We start from the raw sequence: 21,614 nt of genomic DNA on the forward strand, positions 1-21,614 counted from the left end.
GAAACCTAACTGCTTGCAAATCTGTAAAGGACTGTTACAGAGAACAGGGGCCAGTTATTCCCTTTAGTCACTGAGGGCAGATCTGGAAGAATGTTGGCCCTTAGCTGAAGCTGGGAAAAGTGGGCTCCATATGAAGGAGAAGCCTAAGTGTTGGGTGGCAAGGTGGCTAGGAGGGGGTGGGGGAACTGCCATGGGTATAGACACCCAGGGATGACATTAGAGACTTGCTTATCGGGAGGTGACACAGGCATCAGGAAACCAGTATTGTTTCAGCAAGATTTTGTATGAATTCATAGCCTTTAAAAGGCTGGGGTGCTTCTAAATGAGCCAGTGCTGTGGTGCTTTTTCCTTGCAGGGTATTTGTTCAGGACATGTTTGTTAATGTTTCTGTTTAATTGTATTTTCTTCTTTGATTATGGAACCGTTTGAATGCTGCCTTTTGCAATGGAGGGACTATGGATGAAATGCACGCTTATAAAAAATGCAATGAAGCACTAGTTCCAGCAGAGTGTGGACTAGCTGGGTTTTTTTCCCCTTTGGTGTGAATCTTTTTTGAAGTATGAAATAGCTTAATTAGTAAAAAAAAAAAAAAAAAAAAAAGTCCCTGTGCAGTACTGTATCTCCTTGTTTTGACAGGCACAGGAAAATATCATGAAGCAAGAGTTCTTATCACAGTGTTTGTCATCCAGTTGTACTTTAGAAATTCTGCAAGCTTTTTCATATAAAGTCCTTTTTCAGATGCTAGGGTAATATTCCATACCTGGAAATGTTAATTTCCTGATCTGCTTTTAAGCCTGAGCACATTTCCAAGTGAAATGAAGAGGTGAGAATAAGAAACAGAGCCATGAACTGGTACAGTATCTCAGCTGGTGGCTCCAGTCTCTCTTGGTGAATGGCTCTGTCTACCTTGATGCATCCTAAATTTATTCTTTTGTGATACCTGTTTGGAGGACCATTTGTAAAATAAATGCCTCAGCTTCATTCCCTGCATGACAGTGACTGTATCCTGTATGGTGACACAGCTAGTTCCTGGGCAATTTAAGAGGAAGTTCAAAGAGTGACAGGAGCCCAGGATTAGAGGAACAGGTTCTTGCTGTAAACTCTGAAGAGCACCTTTTAAAGCAAAGGCTGAAGCGCTGCATTGTCCTGGGCTACAGGGAAGATCCATTTTGTGGTACAGATAGTAAGCACGTCAGCAGGGTCCCATCTGACTTTTCAATGCATTTGCTTTTATTCAGCTTATCAACAGCTGTGGCTGATAAAGTCGTTTCCCATCCCTGTCCCAGCAGTTTGTTCCTGCAGCAGTTTGGTGGTCTGGCAAACCCACCTTCATTGCTGGTTGAGGATAGCATGTCAGGCTGTTGACCGGTATGGCTGAAACACAGGCACACATCTCCTTCTGCCTTGCCAGTTATAGGCAGTATCTTCTCAGGAACATGGCAAGCTGGACTTGGACAAATCTTAAACAATAGCAGGGTTTGTCAGAGCCCCATGAATAAGTCACTCAGCACACTTGTTCCATCTGTGAGCTGGGATGATGGACATGCACACCACACAGCTGTATTCAAAACTCACACTTTCTTTTGTGTTTGTGAGGTGCCCTGAGACTTTTTCAGCTGATGATGCCATAGAAAAATACTTACTCTTTACTTGGTCTTGACTTTCAGAGCTCTATCCTTGGCATTCTTCAGTGGTTTGGCACTTACTGAAAGAAATAAAGCAAAAGCATCATACAGAGCAGAAAAGCGCTTCACAAAGCATATTCTGATGAAGTCAGCTCCTCAAACAGCTGCGACAAGGAAGCAGCCAGAAATATAGAAAGAGGGATATGATGGGAGATTTATGCTTGTGAATACCAGTCTATGATGTGTCCTGGAAGATCTATGCCTAGAGAAGATCTCAGTGCTATGCTACTGGTGAAGACCTCATCCCAGACTTCCAAGGCTCTGCAGCCAGTGTTGATTTGCAGATGTCCTTGCATGATATGGGGTTTTGGATACAGTAAAATCCCATGTCCTCTGTGAAACAAGTATGGGGCATGTTGCTTTTCGCTACATTTCTGTCATTACTATTCACTTATGCATTTATTTATCTATTTATTTCTTAATTTTTGGAAAGCAGCTGCTGGGCTCATGCAGTTTGTGACTTGTCAGTGACAGTGCAGTGAGTCAACCACATGCCCTGGGCCTGTAGAACCCTTAGGAAGAACTGCACTAATGTTGCTGGTGTACTGGATGATGGTGAGGAATGTGAGCTGGAGCTCTCTACAGCAGAGCAGAATATTTCTACCTTTAAGTTAGCTCTGAAAAATTTAAAATGCTATGTTATATGTAAATAAATAAATAGGCCCACCGAACACCTTCATTCTAGAAGTGATTAAGAAGAAAGTCTGTTTCTTTACTCAGAGTATCTCTGAGTGCCCAGGTTTGTCTCCAAGTCAGAACCGAGTTGTAGTTTGAAACTGCAAAAGCTTTGCCCAAATGTAATTCTTCATCTTTGCAAAGCTCCAAGAAGTGGCTCCAAGAAGAAGAGCCAGCTCAGGGCTACCAGAGCTGACATGGACAGCAGCTGCTTTGAAGGTTGTGTGGGTAGGGTCAGCAAAGTGGGAGCCTGCACTAGATGTGCAAACATACACATGTATATGCTCCTGCTAGCAGCTGACTGTCCCCTTGTCCCCTCACTGCACTGCGGTACTGGCTAATGAGGTTTCCTGCCCCAAAGGGCTGCATACCTGCATGCACCCCACCAGGCCCGCTGCACTCTCATATGCTGGCATTAGGAGACGCATATATAGGATGTTCTGACCTGCTTCATGCTCAACCGACGGTAGAAACTGATTGCTGGAAGTAGCCTTTGGTCTGCTTGCGGATTGACTTCAGGGATTACATGCAGGGAAGTGTGGGCCAGTAAAGCACCAGCCTCAATGTGCCACAGGTCTGTGTGACCTTACAGTGCCTGAGAGGCACAGATTGCATTGTATGAGATCTTTGCAGCAGTGTGTTGTGATTTCTGGAAAAGATGCTCAGCACAGCTTGTCTCTTCCACTTGTCTCTAGCTTGCAGTGGGAGCCAAGGTACCTACGCTGGGTCTTTCCTGTAGCTCATTTCTGCTGCTTTTAATATCCATTGATAACTTTTTTCCTGCACAATGCTGCATGTTGGAAAGGGTGATGGCACTTACGGTGAATGACCTGTTGCTCTATAGAAGCCCAAGATCCAAACACCGAGGTTTTAATGGCTCCCTGCCAATCAGATTAAATATTTAGCAGCAGTAGGTTCTGGGCATCACATTCCTGACAGTGTATTTCATGCATCATTTGCTGTAAACGTTGGTAGATTTTAGCTACTGCTTGCAAAGTAACTCCCTCTTTGCTCTCTCTCCCATCCTTATCTCCTCTTTTCACCATCTCTCTCACTTTCCACGTTCACTCTTGTTCTCACTTTCTCTGCCTTGCTGTTTCCTTTGCCTTAGCTTGTCCCCTCTTTCTCTGACCATTGTTAACTGGTGTGTGGTTGTGTACATTGCACCTGGAATGGATGTCAGCCTGTGATGGAGGAGTGGAGGCACTGACTGCGTCTAACCAAGCATTCCTGTCTCCTCAGAAAAGCACATACAACTAGAGGAGGGTGCAGGCTAATGACCTTTTTGGGGAGTGGGTACACCTTAACTCAGGGAAGCACCCTGAGACCAAGGAAGGGGAAAGCACCTGTATTGTCCCTTTCTTTATGATGCAGCTCATCTATCTGCAAGCACTATCTGCTTTGCTCTTGGCACGTGTGTGAGCTGCTTTGTGGCTGCAGCTGAGGCAGCCTTTTTCTTTTTAGTCCCTTTCTGGCTGAAACATTTGTAGGAGAAGAGTGCATGGGCTCAGTCATCCAGCTGGAAGCATGGTCACATCCATCTTCATGGGGTCCCCGTGTTCCACCAATTGTAGACTTGCAGCAGACTTCTGTGACATCTGTGCCCACACAACTAGCTGCCATGCCCAGTGCTGCGATAAGGCCAATGAAAGGCAAAAATCCAATGAAGGCTGGGGGGGAAAAACCCAAAGGGGGTACCTCTAGGCAAGGTTGCAGTATGGGATGATATTTTCTGTACTGGCAGAAGGTTGTCTCTTGGGACACATCAAGCAGTGCAGAAAAGGCAAGGACCTTCCTCTACTTCCTTCAGTATCCTGGACAACAGCAGGTTTCACTTGTATGAAGTACAGTTGTCTGGTGGTCATCTGAGTTTTCAGGCATAATGTCTAAGCAGATGGCCCTTTAGAGTAGGGGTCCTCAAACTTTTTAAACAGGGGGCCGGCGCATGGATGAAGTGACAGGCAGTCATCTGCGGCTGCTTGGTTTCCCCCCCCCCAACCCCTGGAGGAGAGGAGGGGGCGGTGGGTTCTGTAAATACCGGGGGCCAGATTGAGGACCCTGGGGGGGCTGTATCCGGCCCGCGGGCCGTAGTTTGAGGACCCCTGCTTTAGAGGGACTGCGTGAAACAAGGATGAGCACTGACGCTAGTGGTGGTTCTGGCTGATACTGTGTTGGGGCAGGTAAAGTCTCCTGGGACGGTGAGCTCTGTAGGCAGACTAGTGCACTATGTTTTATGCTGCAGAGTCCTCTCTAGAAATTACTTTTCTTCTTTCACCCATTTCTTGCAGTGTTTTGATGCTGCTCATTATAATCTGTGGTCAGATGGTTTTTCTCTTCATTACCTTGCTCCCCTAACTGTTTGGTATGTGCATTTTTTCCTCTGCTCTTGCTCCAAATGTGCTGTCTGCTTGAACATGTCGTTGCAGTCCCAGAGGAAGCCTGTGGTTCTCATTGCCTCCATGTTTGCCCTGTGTGATTGCTACTCCGCATTCCTGTCACCTTGCATCTGGTACTCAGCCCCAACTGCTCCAGCAGCCCTGTACTACCAGGCCAGGAGATGATGATTAGTGCCAGGTTTTCAAGCACCTTTCTCTCTCTGCTGTGACAAGTCCAAAGCCACCTGGTGAACCATCAAACTCTTCATTTCACATTTTTGTTGGCATGGCATATATCCTCTGTTCACACCACTGCTGCTGTTGTGCCGGTGTTGGCATGAGGGTGTGAGGGAGATGGGACTGTCTTCTCATGGTCTCTGCCAAAGGAATGGTTGGGAAGGGGCATTGCTTTGAAAGCTATGATGTGTATGCTTGTGTAGGAGATTATTTTTGCTTATGAGAGGAGTGGAGGCCCTTTAGGTAGAGGAAAGAGGAGGGTGCATCCATCAGGTAAGAGTGGCTAGAGAATAAGGCTCTTTTTTTGCTCTGCTGCAGTAGGTACTGAAGCCTTTTTGGCTGGGAATCTGCTGGGATGGGGTATGGCAGGCCAGATGGTTTGAAGCAGGTAGGGCTTTTGGGAAGCTGCTTCAGGAGAGATAAGGAGTGAAAGACACTTGTAAATTCTGTAAAGCATAATAACTAGTGATGGGCAAACCAGCCCGCTTAATTTCTTGTTTTATTTCTCTCCCCTGCCTACCCCTCCACCCACCCCCAGCCCTTGCTCTGGGACCCTCCAGTCCATTTCCCTGCATCTAGTGGCTTGTTTCCCTACAGGTGTCATCTTGGCAGCAACTCAAGCCTGACCACCTCCCTTGGGTAATTTGTGTGCTGCCTGAGTGCTTTTTCTTTTGCTAATGTCAGGGTACCTGATATTTTGGGTTTGAGTTTTGGGTTTTTGTGTATACTTTTAGGCAATTGATTTTTATAAATAAATAACAATGTTAACAGTGGGGGAAGCTGTAAGACAGATGGATCTGGAGAGAATGGTCCCTTAGCTGCATGCCAGGCCAGCCTGGGTAAATGAATTAGTTGGAGGGGCTGCACAGCTTGCCTATCGACTCACCTCAGCTTCATGGCCAGGAGCTCAGCTGTGATCTGATATGTCCTCTGATCCCTTTAATTAGGAAAGGAGGAGTGATAAATGGGTATTGCTTTTAGTCTCGATGACATATCCCTGGCCTCTGGTTGGGGTGGTGACAGGGCTGTACTAGGAATATGGTCAGGCAGGTGGTTTAGGGTCCCTGAAGCTTTGCAGGCTCAGAAGATAAAGTACAAACAAGAGGAAGGGAATCCCAGCACAACACCGGGCAATGTAGTCAAGTGATAATGCATACATGTCTTGTTTGTTCTAGCTTCTCCCCCTCTCTCCTGAGACACATATTACTGGGAGAGTGGCAAGAGGCTGTTATCTAGATGTGTGCTGTGTTTATAGATCATGAGCCCCCTCCAGTGACACCCACTCCCTCACAAAGGTGCTAACACCTGTGCAAAGTGGGTTTAAAATGCTGCCACATCAGATCAGAGGGGCTTTATACCCCTCTCGCACAGAGGTAGTGGAAATGCATAGTGCAAAAGCCTCTGGAAATTTTACTGTACTTGGGTATCTTCATGTATATAGCAATCAATGCAGCTGCATGGAAAAATGTCTTCTGGCTTGGAAATGAGGTCCTGTCACAGAGTCATCCTGACAGGACACCAAAGCAGGGGCTGTGTCAAAGATGCTTTGCAGAAGCCAGCATGGCATCTCAGGGATAAGGATTAATTTTTTTTTTTTCTCCCAAATTGAAACTGGTGACCCCATGGGGCTGTAGTTCAGCACTGTGGCCCAGACCTGGTCTGGAGAAGTGTCAAAGCTGCAATGAGAAGGAGAAACAAGGAAACCCCAAAGTAAGCAGAGCCCCAAGAAGTTCCAGGGGGATGAGTGGTGTGCTCAAGGCAAAGTTTGGAGAGGCAGTTCATATAGGCAATCTGATTTGCTTTCTCCACTTCATTTTAGTGGCCGGGTGATATTTGCAGCATATAATCTTTGGCTGTTCAGGATGTCAATATTGGTACTGTCATATACAAACAAGGGTGAGACCTAGCTAAAGGCTATGGCCTGTCGTTAGCTGAACGCTTTAACGTGATGGTTATATGGCACTATAACCTCAGCATTGTACAAAAGCCCCTCACAAGACAGGACTGGCACCACAGTGCTGCTGTAGTGCTTCAAGATGGGCACCGTGAAAACAGCCTTGACACCATACCCACTAAACCCCCACCTCCTGGCTGAGTGGTGCCTCTGCCTCCACCCCAGAAACAACTCTCGGGAGGGAAAGCAGTTGCCCTGTGCCAGGGGCTGACCCCTGGTGTGGCAGTAAGGTTTGGGGTTTCTGTCTTGGAAGCTAATTTCCTACAAGGACAGCCTAGCGGTAAAAGGGATAGAAGTGGAATGTTGTCCCCACTTTTTTTTTTTCCCCTCCATTTTTTTTTTTTCTTCCCAGGGCTGTTTTCAGGAAATTTTCAGGGATTTAGTGCATTTAGGATCTGGTACCTTTTGAGGTCTGGCAGGAAAGGGTTTACTGGCTATCCTAAAATGAGCTGCTTCTCCCACCTGCTTTCTTCCTTCAAAGAAAGGCAGTCCCATCTGCTGGTCCAAGATGAGATGGAGTGCATGTGTACTCCTTATATATACATAAACATATATAATATATATAGAAAAAACAATAAAAATAAGTAATAATAACAAATATATATGAACATATATCTACAGTGTGTGTATCTATTAAAAACCCCATACACACCCTCATTTTGCCTTATACTTAATTCTGCGGTGGGAGCGCACTAGTTTTTCAACATCGGTTCCTGGCAGCGTAACCTAGAAAATGATGGGAACTGGAAGAAGAGTCTCAGTTGGGGTGGACTACAACATCTTTCCTCTTGAGTCCAGTCTTCGTTGTCTGTCTTTGGTTAACAAAAAAATTCCCCAAAGCAGAGCAGTTGCTCTCTGTGAACTTGTCAATGACAACAGATACCCTGTGGCTGCCAGGACCCCTCAAAACCAGTTGTGTTTCTCCACAGGTCTCGCTCAGGTGCTCACCAGGCACAGTGCAGCAAGTCCAACAGAATCATAGGGCAACAGGCTGCAAGCAGGTTTTCCAGGCAGGGGGATGTTCAGAGGTAGAAACTTTGTTTTAGTCTGAAATTAATGGCAAAATTCCCTCCCTCTCCCTGCAAATATTGGGAAACTACAAGTTCAGAGGAACTGATAAAAGGGACTAATAACTGCAGTGAAACTCTCAAAGTTGTATGTTTTCTCCTCTGGCTCACAGGGCTTGTAGGGTTTGCACCTGTGAGGTGCTTTCATTCATGGGCTGGCCTGAGGCCGTGGGCCCTCAGAATTGTGTTTGGGCATGACTTCTGTAATGAATCCCTGAATTCTGGCACCTCTGACACTGTAGCCCCAAGCCAGGATTCTTGGGTGTCCAGGCTCTGTGGTGTAAGACCAGGATTTTTGTTTAGGTGGGAACCAGAGCTCCCAGGGCTTTCTAAATGGGGTATAAAAGCCTGGTGACTCTGGTATGGCCACGTTCCCAGATCTGTTTAAATCCAGGGTCTGAGAGTCTCCACTTCTGAGCCTCATGGCTAGGAGATCTAACATTTTGAGTTTCTGCAAGTGAATTGAGATGGAGCTGGGCTTTATGTTTCCACTAAGAGCTGCTGGAACCAGACTCCCTGGATCCATGGCAGACCTACAGGGCAGATCTCTTGATGTAACAGGAAATTTCTAGGTCTGAATTAAAATTGCTGACTGGCTGTGTCCTGGTGCTCAGAAGACCTTCACCTCCAGCCCAGACCCTGGAGACTGGCTACCCATTGCAGCTTTGACTTGCTCTCCAAAGCTCTCCATTGTTCTTGCTCTTTCTTGCCAGCAAGGAAACTGCTTTGGAGTAGATGAAAATGTGTTTTGAGCTGAGATATTTTCATAAGAATAAGCTTAACAAACCGGCATTTGCTGACAACATGTTGTTTCATCAGAAAGTACTGATCAGCAGTATTTTGCAGTTTGAGTCAATGTGGCAAAGTCGATATTGAATATCAGGGATTTTGCTTGGAAACCAACAACTATTTATGGTATTACAGCAATTCCTTTCTCTCTGCTCCCAGCTAAACTAGGATTTATTGTCCTGAAGATCTTGGACATACAGGTTTTAATACACTCTCCTGGGACACTGTGAGTAACGTTGGGTATGATCTCACAAGAAGACATTGCTGCCTTTGGGGAAGTGCACTGGAAAGCAATAATAACAATCTCAGCTCCTGTAGCTTCTATCGCTTGAGAACCAAAAGTACTTTAAATACCATAAATAATTAAACATTCTAACTGTATGAAGCAGAGAAGATGCATCTCCATCTTTCTGATGAGGAGAATAAGGCAAAGGGTGAGGAAGAAAACAATGCTGTTTACACTTTCAAAAAATGCTTATTGATTTTAGATGGTGGTATGAGGGATTAGAACAGGACTTCACTTGTTGTGGTTCATTCCCTCCATGCTTTCAAGATTTAAAACCAGATGCCTAACAGCATGAATGTAAGTGAGCTAAGAGGTATGAAGGGTGGACCAAAAATATAACAGTGCTTAAAGTGAGGAATGGTATGACTGTGGGAGCCATGAAGGACAAAAGTGGATTAGAGATAAGTGATGAATGGAGAAATCTGAGAAGGGTGGTAGATTAGAGCATATGTTGTAGTTTGAGGGAAGTTCATGGGAATATTGAAATTCTGGATTTTCTTTTATACTAAGCCCTCTTATGCTGTTTTAAAATTATAAACTGACCTTAAAGCATAACTAACTCATGGCTACACTTTGTCCATAGTATTAATTTTTATTTACTGGTAGGGTATTCTTTATTCTGACAGTTGTCAGGTCTTGGCCATTATCCTCTCAAAAATCATTACTACTAATGCTTTTTTTCCCTGCTGCAAATGTCAGTTAAAGTAACTTTTGTGTAAATGGGTTGTGGCTCAAGGGGGCTGAGCTGCATCCTGAGGAAGCCAAAGGGGCAGCTGGGCTGGGAGGAGGTATGAACTGGTATGCCTCATATACATTGGCTGGCACATGGAAGAATGAACAGCTAGGTGAGCTACTGGGAAAGGTGGCTGAAGCAGCCAGCATGGATAAATTTGAGAGGCCAGAGAAAATGGAGAACAGAGGAAAAAATGCATCCATTCATCTGAGCCAAATCTAACCTGTTTGCTTGCACTGGGCTGGGCCTTCCCATCTCTGTCCCTGAAGCATCAACAGCCAGTGACTAGCCATAGTCCAGACGTGGCTTTGCCTGTGTATGCTTCCATCGTTGAAACTCTATAAACATGATCGAGTGCTGAGTGGAGGGAGAGGTCAGTGGCTGCTGGGCTGGGTCCCTCCAGCTGGGAAAGCTTTCTGGATACTATTGATTGAAGGTCTCAGTAAGATGAATTGGCCCTGACCTGTCATACAATTGCAGGCACAGCATGGTCCAGCGCACAGCACTAATGTACTGTGAAAGCATATTGTATCCAGCAGCTTGATGGCTGGTGCCTTGCTGGTCACTGAACTCAAGGAGAGAAAGACAGAGAAAGGGGAGAGTGTTGGGTGGTGAGAGTGAAGAGGGTAAAGGAGAAGAAAAATGAGACCACAAGAAACCCCTACCTTGTTTGCAGTTGTCAATTCTCTCTTCATCCTAGTGTTAGTATTTCTTGTGAGGTTCACATTTTTCTAAAAGGATAAGTGTTTTTCAGGATTTGTACACTTCTAGGTTGGGAGTGTACAACTCCAAGTATCTTGAATGGCACTCTTTTTGGTGTCGTGTATCAGGTTTTCCTTGTTACTATATCTAGGTAGATTTTGTTTTGTTTTTCTATAAGTAGTGATAACAGGAACATGAAAATCCTTTACCAAGGATTGGAGTGAAGAAAAGGGAAGTGACAAGGCACGGGCAATTACAAGGAAGGTCACTCACAACAAAGTTTCTTGGATACTCATCCATCATTTCCAGTGGCCTGATCAGAGCCAGCTTTTGACCCCTCTTGGCTCCGATGGCTGTAGCATGCCTTCTTGACCATGCTAAACCCACATCTTTTTACCTTTCACTTCCAGATTAATTCCCTGTCTCATTTCACAAGGAAGGCTGGCATTTTCATGGGTTCCCTTGGTGACTAAACCCCATTTTCCAAAATGTTGCATACCGGTGGAAATCAAGAGGTCATGATGCTCATTGGGGATACTGGCAGTTTGTGAAACATTGCACATCAGTGTCTATAGCATTGTGGCTTTGCCCTGGACCAACTCGCAGGATTCATCTCTCTCTCTACCCTGCTGCCTCCACTTAGCAGCTTCTTTGTACACCTTACATCGTGGTGTTTCCGTCACTGAGCCACCTTCTCTGCCGTTTCTGCTGTCTGTAACACCATTATGAGAGCCTGATCAGGTCTGGTGAGCTCTGCTTTAGGGTTTGCTGTAACAGTGCCACAAGGAGCAGAGGCGGTACAAATAGTTTCTCCTAGCTTGCCCTTGCTGCATGGGTTGCAAGACTGAAACATGCACCCATAAAGATCTTTCCTAAGGGATGGGCAGGTTTATGTTTGAAAGATTTATCCCATGTCATACTTATGTCTGAGGAGACTGGCGGCAAACTGGATGACTGTATCCTAAGTGCAGGTGCAGTCTGAGGCTGTCTCACTGGTTCAGATGCCCTTACTGAGATACTCAGCATTGTGAAAGAAGGGTTCACTCAATTTCTGCCTAAAAAAAGAAAAACAATATTTTCTTTCCCACTTACGGTATGTTTTAAGAAACCTTGTGATTTGGCTTTTACAGTGTTTACATCTGGCATCCAAAGAACTTAAGACTTTCTCTTGATGTGAGACTTTGAGTAACCCATGGGATTCCAGCACTGGCATGGCATTTAGCAGCTGCCTTCAGGAGACAGTGCAGTCTACATCTGCCTGCTCTGTGTTTTCCCTTTAAGGAAACAATTCAGGGAATGAACTGAGTGAGGTGCATGAGAGAGTCTGGGGAATGAGTAAGTCCTTCCACCACTGGAAGTGAAAATTCTCTTCAGTTTTTAAATTTTGAGATTCAATATAACAATCTGCCAATGCACAAAATGCAGGCTTGATTGAAGTTGAATAGAAACCCTCAAATTAATACAACAAATAATGAGAAATGACAAGGATGTGCTTCTCCAAGTGAAGTTAAATGTGTGTTTTTCGTGGATATTAATGAATCAGTAGTGTTTAAATTCCTAGCTTTTGAAAATCAGTCTTTAATGTCCTCATGTTATTAATGTGTTGGTTTCTGCTTGGAAATCAAAACTGGAAGTGAAGAATTAAAGGAAAGAAGGGATTGCCACATGAATTACCAAATTGTTCCAGTTTGATTTAATTGGCAAAACCAGTGTTACTCTGGTGCAGTGTTCTGCTGCCTGTTTAAACCTAGTCTTGTACCTCAGGAGGCAAAGCTACTTTCATCCATGCTGAAATCCCTTTGGAGGGGCCCCGTGTACACAGTGACATGTCCCTTGCTTTGGATGATCTCACTCTGAGCCTGGACCTGGTTCTGAGATGGGGCAGACAACAGTCAGAACTGGGAAACGGTGCACGTCTCGTAAGATTTGAAACCCTTGTTTCAAATGGAGCATGCATTTGACAGCTGTGCCAACTGAACCCTCCAGGTGGTGAGGATATTTCAGTCTCTGGCAGGCAGGGCCTGTCTCATCCCTCTAAACTTGTCCAAGTGGGATGCTGCGGGGGCGTGGGGCACTGGCAGGGGAATGGTGGCTCCAGCCTGGCTCTGCAAGCCAGTCTTGCAGAGAGTGATGGCCGTGCCAAGCCTCTATGCCCTGGCATTTAGAAGTTGGCACTGAGCAATGCCAGACTGACCTGCTGTCTCACTTAATGGCTTTTGTGTGTGTGACACTGACTCCCGCAGTTCTGCATGTGTGTGCCAGCCTGGGTAAAGCAGGTGAGACTCAGTCCTGCTCTCCCTCGCCCAGCCATTACCTTCATCCTCCCTTGCTCATCCTGATGAGGACCCAAAAGGACTCAATTTACAAGAAAGGATGAACACAGCTGAACTTCTGCTGGAGCAGAGGGAAGTCCCAAGGGGTGATCAGATAACCATCTACAAGCATTTTCAGGGTAGAAATAGTGAGTCGAGAGGGAGAAATTGTTTAGGCTGAATCAAGAAGATATTAAAGTAACAGGATAGCTGAGCAAAGGGAAGATTTAGGTTGAGTTTAGGGAAATGTTTCTAAATGTGAGCCTTGAAGCCATCTCCTAGCAGTGTTAATCTAATTGTTTGAGTCATTTCAGAGCAGGTAGTGTGTTAAGGCATATGCTGTAGACAGCAATCCTGAAGTGACTGGGGGAAGGGCAAGAGTATTAAGTAGAGGATTTTAATTTGTAATTTCTATGAATCACTTGGCGTTGGTCTCAACAGAAGCTTGCAGGCTGTGGCTGTGTCAGCTATCACCCATATTATGTAAAATATGTGGGTGGGAGGAAGTGGGAAGGACACTGGGAACTTACCCTTGGGCAAGCTTACAATAATGAGACATAGTTCTTCATCTGTTGGGAATGATATGGGTCTAATTGGTGATCAAAGCATTCTTTGTACTGCCTTAAGTGTAGGCAGAGAATTACTCTTCTGCTTTGCATGGGGCAGAAAAAAGGGAAGCACTTTCTCACCTTTTCCTTGAATACACCTGTTGGATAGACAGAGGCAAAATAGCTGTTGGAGATGGGCAGGAATTGAATATATGATATATAGGATGAATCTGATGCTACCCAAATCAGGGAGGAGTTTGTACCTGGCTTAATAAAGAAAGAAAAGCTTGGGAAAAAAAATTGGGAATAGAAGTAAACATATGTGCTGCTTTCCACCCAGTGTCCATGGAATGAAAGCTAACAGCAAGGTAATGAGGGAGCTCCGAGGGCTTGGAAAGCTTTGGTTGGGGGTGTGTAATGTATTCTTCAAAAGAAAAAGATTGACTTGGGAGAAATAAGGGAAAAGAAGAATAACTTTGTAAGTTAGGTAGAAATGAGTCTGTGGGTTATTACAGGCATGGACAAAGGTACATGTTGGGGAGGGAGTGGTTGTGAAGAGCAGAAAGAAGACCTGCCCAAAAGGCCTCCGGGAGATGTTTTTACCACTATATAGCAACATTTATATATGAGAATGATAATATAAGTGATGTTCAAAGGTAGTTAAAATAAACTGAACTGCACCAGCTTTCATCTAAAACTACTGAAATGCTCTTGTGGGTTGTTTACTCAGGGTCACCATAATGAACCATTTTGGTCCAGGTGCTGGGTTGTTTTTGCATCCATCACTGTGTATGGCATTTCCCATTGTCTCTAGTCTCTGCTGTCTTCCTTCTTTAAATGTACGGAGATTTTCCTGCAGCATCATTTCTTCTGTTTATCAGCACCTGAAGTGTGCAGCCACTTCCAAGCCACATCCATCGTGCCCCAGATCCATCCCCCTCTTCTTTGTCTCTGTTTACAAAATTCCTGGAACAACAGGGCTGTGAGCCAGAAGAAGATTAATGGGCACTCAGGTCACCTAGCTGGTAAGGAGTAATGTGGGGAACAGCAACACAAGACTTGTCAGCATACAAACAGCCTGGGCTGAAGGTGTGGTAGGGCAATGGTTAAAGCAGCATTAGAATGTGAGGAATGCTTCTTCAGAGGTATGCAATAGGCAGTGTGTCTGGACTGGGGAGATGGCAGTAACCTTGAGAATGGGAGGCTGTTCTAAGCTGAAATTTGGCTGCCAAAAATCAGGGAGCTGGAGAAACTTAGGTGTAAATCATGGTGTCATTTATAGTAAGCCCCAGCTATTAGGAGTAACAGTTTATGAGGCTGCAATCAGTCCTGCCCCTTTCTTTGCCATGGGTCTTCTTAGCTCCTGCAGTTTACCTGTAAGGGAGGCAGTAGACAAAAAGACTAAATATGCACCAGTCTTCTGCAGCTGGTAAACAAAGAAATAGTGTTCTTCTTTGGTCTGGTATTTCTTTGCCAGACAGCCCAGTATCACATTTAGTGCAATGTTAACTTCCCTATAGCTTCTTCTAGTGCACTTGCTCTTCCCTGGTGGAGTGCTGGAAACCAGGCACAAAGCACCTTCCAGCTTTGTAGAGTATCTCACAGGTGAGATGGATTTCTTCCTGCTCCCAACTAGGGCCTGAAACACAAGGATTGCCTTTTGATTCATTGCCGATACTGCTCAAACTGTCTGAGATATGAAGCCAGTGTGAATTAAGATATTGTCAAAGATGAGCAAATACCGAACAGTACAGTAATGCTGATGGCTAATAGTGGGGCCAGCAGGACATTTGCCTCTAGGTAGTAGTGGGACTGAGGGTGGTGGTGAGTCTTGGAATTGGGCTAGTGATCAGGGATGAGAGTAGGGCTGGGAATTAGCACTGCAGTTGGTGCAGATGCAAAATTAGCTGTTGAATTCAGATTCTGTGGCTTGAACTCCTCTAACCAGTGCTGGGACCCCATCAAAGCTCCCAGTGAGCCGAGGCCAAGAAGTACTAGGATATGAACTTCCCCATGGTCCTCCAGGGAAGTACAAGAGGTGGAGGCTGGAGGTAGGTGATGCTGTTCTTTCTCCAGTACAGTGTCTATGCCCCTGCATTTTTTTTTGCTGGTGACTGGTGCACACCGCTCAGCCTCCCGTCCCAAGTATTGTATTCCTCCTAATTAGGAAAGCTGCCTTCGAGACAGCTTTTTGTCTGGGACTGCAATGTTACAGGACTTCCTTTCCTCTTGCTGTCTTGAGCTTGGAGATAGGGTTTTAGGGGCCTGCAAATACCCTCCCGAGGGACTATTGTGCAAGGCTACACAGCTGGCACAATTGCAGCAGAAGGAGGTACCAGCACCAGCATGCGACAGAACTGCCCTCAAACTCCTGGGACCAGCCTGCGTTCTGCCTTGGTTTCTTCTCTGACCTGAAGATTGCCTAGCTTTGCTGTACACTGCCTGAGTAGTACTTTATTTACAGTTAGCCTGGTTGAATGCACAGTGACCTATTTGTGTACTTTCTGTATTTTGAAATATTGTCCAGAAATATCTCCAAATGCTGAGCTGTATTTTGCCTGTGTAGCCTAATAATTTTCTATTAATACTTAACTTAGGTCTGATCCACATAAAAATGCAGTGTCAAATAAGGTTCTCATGATATTTTTAAGCGATCTAACCTTTGGTCTTGGATAAATTCCAATCTGAATAATTACTGTCTGACTACCTGCATTCCTCTTGCATTTCCAGTCAGAGAAGTTAGCTTTCCCTTCCCATTTTAACAGTGATTGTGTAACATTGCTCTGCAGCACTAACTAGATGCTGCATTCCTCTACAATGGTGGATATGTTTTATTGGTGAGTAAAATGAGATTATAGAGGTATAATGGTTTTACAGGCGTGTTTATACCTAAATACAGATATGTCTGTAAAACCACTTTGTCTAATGGCCTTGTCATATACTATTTTACAGGGAGTAAGGGACAATGTAATAAAGTGGAGTAATGTGTAAAGGATTTAACTTACCAGACTGGAGTTTGGGATTTGCTAAATTGTTTCAGAGTGACAAAATCACAGAAAAGATTCCAAACACTGTGTTGCAAATACTTTGTAATAAAATATACTGGCATGTTTTAAAAATTGTTCTTGATTGGTAAATTTATACTCTAGCAAAATTAAAGTTCCTTGAAACAGCTAAGGGCAAATGCCCTGTTTTACAACTGCAGCCTTGTCAGGTATTTGTGAATTTCTCAGTTTCTCTTCCTCACTGGAAACAGGAACACCACTCGAGAAGCTCTGCATGCTGCCTCCAGTGCTTCCTTGATTGGGTGCCTTAAACTTTTGCATTTGAACAGTGTAGAAAGTAATGGATAAAACTTGCTGCTGTGTATGCAGTAACACATTATCACAATAGCTCTGGGGTCACCTTCTTCTGGTAATAAGTCTGTGCTGGTTCACCCCTGCCTCTCCTGTACTAGCAGACATTCAAGAGGGGCTTGTAGTGAGCCAGATCAGAGAGATGGGGTCGGTGTGAGGATGTTTGTCCCTTTCTCCAACAGCCAGCATTTGCATGTGGACAGAGAGGTGGATAGTGGTTACTGGTTGTGAACATAAGTTAGCCCCAAGGAGGGTAGGGAAGGGATTGTAACGCCATGAATACCCCTGTTGTGGTCTTTGAGCAGTTCAGCTCTGCACCGTGAATCTGCTGCTGCCTTGTGGGAACTGAATGGTGGCCACCACCACTCAGCCCTGAGTTGGGTGTGATTTATTGGCATTCCCCTGCCTTATTGCACCCCTGGGTCCCATCCGATGAGGGAGCCCAACTTGGGCATGGTACCTGTTATTCCCTCAGAAGCACACTGCTCTCTGGCATGCAGACTGCCTATGGAGCACCTGAAGAACATTGTGAGCATGACAGAAGTGTTGGATGTGAGTGAGAGATGGAGGGAGACCTGTCTCAGGTGGCACAATAGAGGCTACCTAGGCATTGCTCTGCTTGATCCAGAGGGGTCTTATGGCCGAGGATCCAAATTGAAGATACCAGGTTGACTGTGGAGGCACTGACAACCTCTACTTCACATTAGCATATTCCTAGCCCTGGCTGCTCCCTGCATATCTGTCCAAAGCCTGAGGATTTGGCACTGTACAGGGAACTCAGTCATCTTGTTTTGAATGGAGAAACCTGCCTGGGGGGGCACATCCCATGCCCCAGCAGACTGGCACCTCTGTGCTCTTCAGGATCTGGGCTCTTTTCTGCTGCACAGAGGTAAATGGCTTTGATGCAGGTGAAGAGAAAGGAATGGGTTTCTTGGCTGGCGTTTTTCCCTGTGGGAGAAGTCTGTGTTTGGGCGTGAAGGCAGACAGCTGTCATGGCTAGCTGTGATGCCCAGGGAGCAGAGTGCAGGTTTTTCCCAGCCCCTTTCCCACCAGGAATACTTTGTGGAGCCTTCCAACCCAGGGCTCAAATAGCAGTGATGCAGGAGGTATGCAGGTGATCATGGCAGGTGTCTGCCTTTATGCCCAAACACAGACTTCTCCCAGGTTAACCAAGCATAATATACTCTGTGACTCTATGCAGAGGGATCGCAGGAGACATATTTTAAAGAGAACAAATACAGCATTAAAGTGAGTGAGCAAGAGAATGAGAGACAGAGAGCGTATAGAGTGCATTAAAGTTAATAAAGCATTGCAGGAGTAGGGACTGCATTTCACTGTTAAGGAATCTAATTTAGTGACTCGTAATTGGAAGATAACAGTCCTGCCGGAATGAAGTTAGCTGTTCATTTTGCCAAACTCTCAAAGTCTCTTGGTTCTCCTTGTGAGCATCTCTCAGAAAGTGAGTCTGTCAGAGAATTTAGAATCGATTGGTATTTCACACTTGTGGTCCCTTTCAGCCTTCTAAGCGGATTTGGTTCCTCCTGTGCATATTTATTATCTATTTTATTATCTGCTTATTTATCCAGTAATATCAATGCAGGATACGTTCTCTCTGCTTTAGCATGACAATAGGGAGCAAGTGCTGAGCCTACGTGTTCTCCTGGACCGGGCAAGATCAGGCCTCCTGTGCCCTTTCCCTGTGGGTGGCTGGTTCCAGGTAGGACTGTTCTGTGGACTTCCAGCTTCCCCAAAGTCTTGCTAGCTTTCTCCCTGCTGCTGTGGCTTTCTGTTCATTTGATAGAGGCATGTGTAGCAGTAAACAGTGTTGAAGGGTCTCATTCCTGGACTCCCAAGGCCAGAGGTGTAGTGCCAACAATCGCAGGGCTGGTGTATTTATTGCAAGCATGCCTGGCTGTTGAAGAACAGAGTTATGGGCATGAATAGCTGAGCAGGACCTTTTGTGCTGAGGAAGAGCCTTCTTTAATTTTAAATGCCTGAAATCTCCTTGGGACAGCAGCATGGCCCTGGGTGGGCACACTGAGCAGTGCTGCCTCCCACAGGGGTGGTGGGAGGGTGGGTGGATGCTGCTCTGTTGTTGTCTCCAGACTGGGGGGATGTCTGATATTTACACTGCATAGGTGCTGAAAGAATTAATTTTTTAGTGTTTGTAAAGTGCTTTGAGGATGAAAAGTGCTATGGAAATGTGAGCTATTATTAAAAAGAGATAGAATAAAGAAAGAGCTAGGAACAATCCTGCAGGGAACAGTCCTGCTCAGGCAGGGGCTGGAGAGATGACCTCATTGGGTTTTTCCATTTCTACTGTTATGATTACAAAATAAAGTGGACGTGGTCAGGGAAAAGATTGCTGTAACATCCCTGGCTGTAGTAGCTGAGGGTGAGTCTTTGTAAGCTTTGTGGGTCTTCCTGCTTCTGGGCAAAAGGATTTGTTATATGGGCTTGGAGGGATTGTCTTCCCCACACTGCACTGATCCAGTTTTGGCCATAACTGCCAGGAAATTTTGTGTTCCTGGCTTTTTAAAAAGAAATGAACCTTGTATAGGTGAAAGGCATATGGCTGACTGTACTACAGACTGGAGCTGTGTGTGTCCTGGTGGTAGGAAGCATACATGGCCATCCAATGACCTTGCCCATTTGTCCTGGGGGAACCATGCTGAGAAAGTAAAAGGGAACCCTTATCTGCCTGGTCCCTTCAGCGTCCCTGCCTATGCCTCTAGCAGAAGGCCAAACTGATCACAAGCACCAGTAATTCCTTTGTGTTGAGGGTGAGCACTTAGACATAGACTTGACATAAGCGATTAGTTTCACAAAGACAGCCAATCAGCCATCAAAGGACAATTCTCTATCACTTTTGACTTGGGTCTCAGAGTGACATGGGACTTGAGAGATGACATGATCCCATCTTCTGCTGACAGCTGTTCTCTGAAGTGACTCCAAACTCTGAAGTAGAGGCTGGACTGGTCTAGCCCCACCTCGACTTTAACAGAGCCCTGAATGTAGCCAAAGGGTTGGGTATCAGGCAAGAGGGACTGGTGGGTGGAGGGCTAGTGGCTGAAGAAGATCAATGGATCTGCCTTGTAGGCTGAGTGTATGATTGACTTGTCAATTAATCACTTTCTCTTACTTTCTCCCCTTTCTTCTTCTTTTTTTTTTTTTTTTTTCTTTTCTTTTTCTTTTCCTTCTTCCTCACTCAGGGAGTGTAAGTGCCAAAGATGAGGCCCAGGGTGGAGTGCTACTCTCCAAGGTTTTGGCTGGTGCTGGCAGTCCTTGCGACAACAGGGAGTGGGGCCCATGCCCAGAAAAGCCACCCGAGCATTGGCATTGCAGTCATCCTGGTGGGGACCTCAGACGAAGTGGCCATCAAAGATGCCCACGAGAAAGATGACTTCCACCACCTATCAGTGGTGCCTCGGGTAGAGCTGGTGGCCATGAATGAAACAGATCCCAAAAGCATCATCACCCGCATCTGTGACCTCATGTCAGATCGGAAGATTCAAGGGGTGGTATTTGCTGATGACACCGACCAGGAAGCCATTGCCCAGATCCTGGACTTCATCTCTGCCCAGACCCTCACTCCCATCCTGGGCATCCATGGAGGCTCCTCTATGATCATGGCAGATAAGGTAAATTTGAGCTTCCTTCTATCGCAGACCCGCAGATTGAAACTTAAAACAGAAAGTAGTATCTTATTCTGTGATCCTCAGGTGTAGTCTCATGGGGCTGAAGAGTTGGGGGATTAGAGAGTCTGAGATTCAAAGAAAGATTAAAAGAGCTAACTGTGTGTAGCACCACTGAGAAGAGCCTATTAATCATGTGGAATTATCTGCAACAGAGAAAAACCAAGGAGGGAAAGGAGCCGGTAGAAGAGAGCTGCGAAAGAATCAGCCCTTTTCTTGTTCCTTAGGAAGGGTAAAGACCCCTGATAATTGTGCTTTTTTTTAAAGGTTTTATTTTTGCCTGTGCTTTACCTTGGAATTGTCAAGGATGCTAGCTTGGGTTTTTCCTGAATGCAGCTGGAGGACATTGTGGGATTTTCAGGGACGTTTAATATGACTCTTACATCTTAATTGGAAAGTAATTGAATCTTTAATAAAGCCATCCTCTCTCAGAAGTGTTCATTAGCTCTTGAAGTTAAATAGGTGTTAGCTAAAGCAACTAACCAGTCTGAACTAGTCCAGCCAAGTATTTCTACCCCCGCCCTCCTGCGCTATTTTATTCCTTCGTATCGCTGACATTTCACAGTTTTCCCAGGCCCCAGCCACTGTTCTGGGGAATTACTATACAAACAAGCCTTCCTGCTACTGTTTTGAACAGGGCAAGATGTAGAGGGAGCAGCATCTTTGGCCAGCTGAAACTCTCAGCTTAGGGGAGCCTCTACGGGGTGCAGCTGGATCTGATACAAGTCTCCCCCTCTGGGAGAAACAAGGCACACAGCAATTCACACCTGAATGTGCATTTGGCCAGATGGTGTGGCTAACAGTGGCCTCTGGGCTGCTGTGGGCCAGTGGGAATATCTGAGAGGAGTGGGCTGTCCTTTTCCCTGCAGGCTCGGTGCCAGAGTCTGGGCCAAGCCCTTTATTGAGAAGACCCTCTTGACCACACTTTGTGCATCACAAAGAAATAAACAGGGACACAAGCCAACAGCCTTTTTCTTTTACAGGTCACTTTTAACTGAATCTGAGACATTTAACCGGGCAGAATAGGGTCTAATTGAATGACAGGGAAGAACTAAACTGGCCACCGTGGCAGCTTTTCCTCAGAAAATGGTTTAGTGAGCTGAGAGACCCAGGCACTTTCTGTTTTATTTACCTTGTAAATAAATAATCCAGTGCAGGTTATTGTAGGTGAGTAGATGGGAATAAATTACTCACAAATTA

At 45.4% G+C, this 21,614-nt stretch overlaps 1 protein-coding gene across 1 annotated transcript in view; it reads left to right on the forward strand.

Moving 5' to 3' along the window:
- The window catches only part of GRIN2B (glutamate ionotropic receptor NMDA type subunit 2B), a 204,391-nt gene that overhangs the window by 16,727 nt on the left and 166,050 nt on the right, over positions 1-21,614 (forward strand). Inside the window, exon 2 of the mRNA XM_040595092.1 lies at positions 19,932-20,360. Coding sequence (XP_040451026.1) covers positions 19,950-20,360 — 411 coding nt within the window. The 5' untranslated portion in view covers positions 19,932-19,949. The remainder of the gene's footprint in view (positions 1-19,931; positions 20,361-21,614) is intronic.

This window comes from Falco naumanni, chromosome 5, assembly GCF_017639655.2.
Source record: "Falco naumanni isolate bFalNau1 chromosome 5, bFalNau1.pat, whole genome shotgun sequence".
Classification (NCBI taxonomy): Eukaryota; Metazoa; Chordata; class Aves; order Falconiformes; family Falconidae; genus Falco; species Falco naumanni.